The 6,148-nt window shown below is 51.9% G+C and overlaps 1 protein-coding gene across 1 annotated transcript in view; it reads right to left on the reverse strand.

The window, feature by feature from the left end:
• CD9 (CD9 molecule) overlaps positions 1-5,926 on the reverse strand; it is a 35,470-nt gene extending 29,544 nt beyond the window's left edge. Inside the window, exon 1 of the mRNA XM_083738965.1 lies at positions 5,240-5,926. Within this exon, the coding sequence (XP_083595091.1) occupies positions 5,240-5,305 (66 nt within the window). The 5' untranslated portion in view covers positions 5,306-5,926. The remainder of the gene's footprint in view (positions 1-5,239) is intronic.
• Positions 5,927-6,148: the final 222 nt, after the last annotated feature.

Here is a 6,148-nt window from a genome sequence, read left to right on the forward strand (position 1 = left end):
CTTCACTTTAAAACAAGCCACCTCCTTGAGTTTTTGCACCTTCAAAGCCAAGTCCCCCCCCCCCTTCCTGTGCAACCAAGACATTTCACAGCTTCAGGGGAGGGACTGCTGGGAAGCAGCTTCCACAGCAAAAAAAAGGAAGCCACCCGGTTACCTCTTTAAGCTGTGCTGGAATGTCTGGTTTTACGGCACCATCACAGACAAGAACAGAGTAAGTGCCACCTCTTCCTGGGGTTCCTTGGTAGCTTATCAGAAATGCCTCCGTCAGTAACAGCAGGCAAGATTCCACAAAACACACCTTCCACTCTGGAACGCACCATCATGTGTGCGTGTGTGTGTAGTGGATATGACATTTTAATGTATTTTTAATCTTTTGTTGGAAGCTGCCCAGAGTGGTTGGGGAAACCCAGCCAAATGGGCGGGGCACAAATAAATAAATAAATAAATAAATAAATAAATAATTAGTCATAGGATTGCTCTGTTTGGAAACAGGCCCCAAGAAAGAGCTCCGCCTGGTCCTGACATTGTTCTATTTAGATGGGCAGCAAAGACTTATTTCAATGAACTTCCGCAGGTTGCTTTCGTGAAACTGCTTTTATGTTCCAACTGCTTTCTAAGATGCTCGCTGCTTTTCAGCGCTCTTTCTTTCTTATCGTGTGCTTTCTTTTTGACTTCAGCTGCCTTAAAAAACTTCATACTAAAGCGAACCGTAAGCATCAAAGAACAATCTGAACTATGCAAACACAAGCCTGTCCACTCCCTAGCAACAACAAAACGCCGAACAAGGAGAAATGAAATTTCTCTCCCTACTTCAATCAACTACTCGCCACACACACACAGAACCCACAACAGCAGACAAGCCAATTTGAAACTGGTCAAGCATGTCTGAAGCAGGGCCGTCTAAAGGATACCCGGCGCTATGGTGCAAAGCTCCCTCCGGCGCCCCCCTTTCCCAGAGCTTTTTAGGGAGGACGGCACTGCCAGCGGGGCTGGAGGCGGGCAGCGGCTGGACGGTGGCTCCTCTGTCGGGGAAGAAGTGGAGGCTGGATGCGGCAGCTCCCGGCTCAGCTGGCCGCTTTGTGCCGCGGTGGCCACAGCAGACGGAGGCTCCGGGCGCGGTGCTGCTTTAGAACGTCATGGCGGAGGCAGGCAAGGGCAGTGAGCTGATGCTGGGAGGCGCCACGTCCAGCCTCTGCCTCTTCCTGGCGCCCTCCAGAACTTGGCGCCCCGGCACCACTAGCCTCTATGGGTAAGACAGCCCTTGTTTGAAATGCTCCAGAACACCTTCTCTGCCACAGAGACCTCCGGAGAGCATTAGGTGCCAGCACTTCTCTTCAGCTGCTTATTGTGAGATGCAGGTGAACAGCTTGGATACTGCATAGCTAGAACATGCTAACAGCAAATTATACAAAGTATCCAAGAGCCAAGAGAGCACATTCACCCACATACCTAGCCCCACATCCAATATCTGAGCTCTGCACTAAGCAGACTCGGATTATGTTATTGGGCTTCTTTTACAAAAATAAAATACAATTAGGGCCCCTTTAAGACGGTGGTTTTTCAGAGCGCTTTGCAGATTCTGCCACAAGTTCTTGACAGTGTAACAGTGGATTATCATTCTGCTTCCTTAGATGTTCTGTGATGTTTGCTCAATGCGACTACAGTGGTACCTCGGGTTAAGTACTTAATTTGTTCTGGAGGTCCTGAAACTGTTCTTAACCTGAAGCACCACTTTAGCTAATGGGGCCTCCCACTGCCGCCACACCACCGGAGCACAATTTCTGTTCTCATCCTGAAGCAAAGTTCTTAACCCAAGGTATTATTTCTGGGTTAGCGGAGTCTGTAACCTGAAGCATATGTAACCTGAAGCGTATGTAACCCAAGGTACCACTGTACATTGCTGCTATCAGAAGGGGCTATAGCGTCACTAAAGCAGGACAACAAAACCCAACTGAGAACATTTTGGGATATGATATTTCTAGAATACCGTTCATCCGAAGATCACCCTATGGAGGAGTCACCAGATGTCACCCACTCACTTTCAATCTTCTGCATCATTGCAAAATGGTGCTTTGTTGCAGTGGGGGTGGGGTGGGGAGAGAGAAGGGCAATATACATAAATATACCTGCACACACTCTCTGAACTTGTATGGCATCCATGCCCACTTCGATGTTCTCCTGTTTCCACCTGAAGGGAAATTCCTTGTACTGGAAAATCCCTTGACACATATGCGATACTGCAACAACCTCCCAAGCAGGTTAGACCTGAAGTTGCACAATGGTGGGGGAGGCAGGCAGAAAGGGAGAAAGTATTGAATTTTACTCTCCTGGTGGGCACAATAATTCTTGAAGAAACTAGCTGATTACTCAGCTAAGCTTTCTCAGAAGCACCCACTTCACCACAGCCTGAAACACAGGACCCTTGCTAAAATCCACTATCAGCGGTTTGGCTCCTTCCCCATCTCAGTCTGAGGCCTCCTCTGGAACTTACTGAATGCCAAGTCACTTCACAAGCTGAGATGTCATAGCACTCCTATGGGACTCTATCAGCTTTGCATCACTGTGAATTAACATTTGTATAGCACTTTCTGGTGTTCATGGGGACTTGATTCACATGTACCAGCTAGATGCATTCCAGTTTTATTGTTATTCCCCATACTGTAGAGAAGTGGACTGAGGCAGAGAGGGCAGGTTTCGCAAGGTCACCTAATGAGTTCAAAGCGAAAGGCAAGATCTGAAGGGGAGGGGGGTTGTTCCTGGTTCATTATTAGTCATTATGCTACACCAGCCTTTGAAGGCCCTTTGGGAGAGTTTCGCATATTTTAATAAATGCATTTTGGCATGAGGCGCTTTTCACAGGTAGGCAATTTCAAGCAAGCAACACTGATGTGCATTCTGGGGGAAGCAGAGTATTGGATTACACCAATGTTAACTCCTGTGGAGGAGTTTATTTATTTCAAAGAGACAGATTCCAGATAAAGCCAAGATAAAAGATGGCACTAGGGCAGAAGAAGTATGCAATTCAAACACGGATTGGAATACCTTCCCCCAGCCTGATGCTCTCCCATAATCCCTGACCATTGGTCCTGCTGGTTGAGATGATGGGAGTTTCAGTCTGGAGGACACCAGATTAGGGAAGGGAAGGCTGGTCTACAACTCATTCTGCCATCTAGAACAGAAAGCAGGGGAATGATACCATTCCTAAGGAAGCACCTTCAGAATGTACCTTTTTTACAAAGAGCGCAACAATTTGGAAAACCTTCCAGGAGTCTCCTGCAACCTATTAAGAGAACTTCAGTCAATGATATGAAAAGCAGCTACAGTGGTACCTTGGTTTACAATCATAATCCATTCCGGAGGTCTGGTTGTAAACCAAAACAGGTTGTAAACCAAGGCGTGCTTTCGCCAATGGGGCCTCAAAAAAAAAAAGGGGGGGGGGGTTGTAATCCAAAACGGTTGCAAACCAAAGTCCCACTGTACATCCAATTATTTTTCTGGCTACTGAAGATCTTGAAAGTATGTACTGGAAAGGGCATTTCAAGTTACAACTTAAAAACTGCACCATCTTTCCCAGAAGCTATTCTAATCTGGGTGCCCTGTGGTTATACCTTTTTACATGAAATGCCATCTGCGCACGATCAGGGCTCCTAGTGTTACATGTCGTCGTGACCTGATCTAGTAAGACAAATCCTGGCTTAGTGAAAACAAGCAAATGTGGGGGCTCCTGGAGAGGCCCTCCAGCTACTGTGAGCCAAGTCATGGCTTGCCTTCAACTGTTGTCTGAACCCAGGACTATGGTTTGCCTCCAGAAAAACTGCAAGCTGTGAACCCAAGAACAGCTCACGGAGCAAGGGCAAACCAGGAGCCTGGGTTCAGGCTCCAAGCACACACCAAACTAAACGGTGGCTTAGCTGACAGCAGACGCAAGGCAGAGAAGGAGCCAAGCGGCTGCAATCTCCTCTCCCGGAAGATCCCACTAAGCCAGAGAGTTTGGGTTTAGCAATGCTTCTGGGCCAGGTCTGTGTTTATGTTCTTAGAACGGAGCTCCTGGGAGTGGAAAACAGTTTCAAACTTGAATCCTAGAGAATTCCCAGCTCAAATTGACTGTGAGAGCTACAGTGTGACACTGGAGGGGGCACAAATTGAGGCAGCTCCCCCCCCCCCCACTGCTCAGTGACCCTCCCAGCAGAGGAAACAGCAGAGAAGCCCTCAAGGTTGTGCCAAGAAACCATGTGCTCTGCCAGATTCATCAGTGGCGCAGACCACTCCTCACACCTCTCTTGTGTGGGGGATAAACTTAATTATAAACTCTCCACCAATTGCCAGCTCTCTGGAACTCTTCCCACTAGCTCCCAAGATGTTCTCTGTGGTTTCTCAGCCGAAAGGGAAATAAACTCTGCAGCTGCCCAGGGGTAGGTTATCTTTTACGCACAAGCTGCCGGCTGAAACCCTGCACCTGGGCAGGTGTGCTATCTCCCTCCGCTCCCTCGATTCCGGCGCTGGGTTGCCACTCCCCTCTCGGCCTCAGCTTCAGAGCCTTCCCGGGGGAGCGGATTGAAGCCAAGGTCCCTAAACTCCCAAGGGCCTGTTTATGGAGCGCTTGCCCGGCGACTGGAGGCGCAATCCTGCGCGGCACCAAGCAAGCATTACCCCGCAACTCCCCGGGCGTCTCCACGCCGAGCGGTGCCAACTTGAATAAAATATTGGGGGGTGCAGGTAAGCCCCACCCTGCATAATCGATCACACACCAAACTTTAAAATGGCAGTGCCAATAAACTTGGGGGGGGGGCAGCCCTATCAAATATTGTTTAAAAGAGGAAAGGGCCCCCGGCCCCTCGGAGTTGGCTCCTATGTTTCCACTGCTTGCCTTGCCGCAAAGTTTTTTTGGGGGGTGGAGCGGGCGGCTAGACTGCGCGAGGGGTCCTAAGTCCCTTTAATTAACCGCACCCAGCCCAAACAAAGGCGCGGCCTCGGAGAGGTTAGGGAGCCCCGGCCTGGCCGGGACGCGCCACACCTGGCCCGCAAGGGAAGCTCAGCTCCGGCCGGCCGCGGCTACACGGCGCTCCGCAACACGTGGCCGGGGAGGGGGTGGTCTCAGGTCTCGGGAAAGCAACGAAACGGCCCCCCAAAGCCTCTCAACATGTTGGGGGCCACGACGCCCCGGCCGAGGAGAGTAGGAGCGCCGCCAAGTCTGCGCTCCCCGGCCGCGCCCTGCCGCTCCGACGAAGCGCGAACCTACCCAGAAGAAGAAGTTGAACGTGAAGAGCAAGTACTTGATGCACTTGGTGCCTCCCTTGACGGGCATCTTGGAGGGTTAGACGGGCGCGTTTCACTCTGGGGCGACTTGGCTCCGGCGGCGCTCCTGAGCTGCTCGGCTTTGCTCGACGACGCGGCTCCGTCTGCCCGCCCCGCTTTCTCCTTGCTCCGACCCGCAAGCCCCACCTCAGACCTGGCGGCCTCGCCCTGCCGCTGCGCTCCTCCTCCTCCTCCAGCGCTGCGCCCGCCTCGCCGACGCCCTTCCTGGAGCTGCCCAGCGACGCCGCCCCCTCGCAGGCGGCGCAGACTTGCAGGTTGGGGCGGAAAAAAAGCCCCGGGCTTCCCTGGGGCTGAGTCACAGTCGCAGGCCAGCGGGGAGGGTCGCCGCCCTGCCCTGGCGCGCCCGCCCAGCCACCCCGCCGGGGCTCGCCTGCTTTCCAGCGAAGAGTCCGGTGGACCCCGAAAGCTTGCAGAGTTGCCGGAATTGCTTCTTGTTTTTCGCCCAGCTTGTTTGGCATTGTGACTTGCCCGGCGTCATCACTGTTTGCTTTACACAACAAAAGAGGGCAGGCCCTTGCCCTAAAGATCTTGCCACCTGAAACTCGGTGGAGGCAAAGCGAAACAAGCGGAAGGGATTCTTTCCTCCTCTTGTTTTGCGCCCCAACCTCGTTCTCTTTGAACGGCAGCCCCAAACACAGAGACGCTTAGGAGGTGGTGCTTTTTCCTTCCTTATCCACACTTCTTAGGCACAGGTCTGGGATTTCCAGGTGAATCCCGGCTGAATCGGAGCAAACAACAGTCCACAGGAACCCCAGCTCCCGTTTGCTCAGATCCAGGGCTAAAATGCAGATTTCCCCAGGAAAAGCTGCTGAAAAGAGAAAGAAACCACTCA

Source organism: Podarcis gaigeae, assembly GCF_964106915.1.
Source record: "Podarcis gaigeae genome assembly, chromosome: 5".
In the NCBI taxonomy this organism is placed as follows: domain Eukaryota; kingdom Metazoa; phylum Chordata; class Lepidosauria; order Squamata; family Lacertidae; genus Podarcis; species Podarcis gaigeae.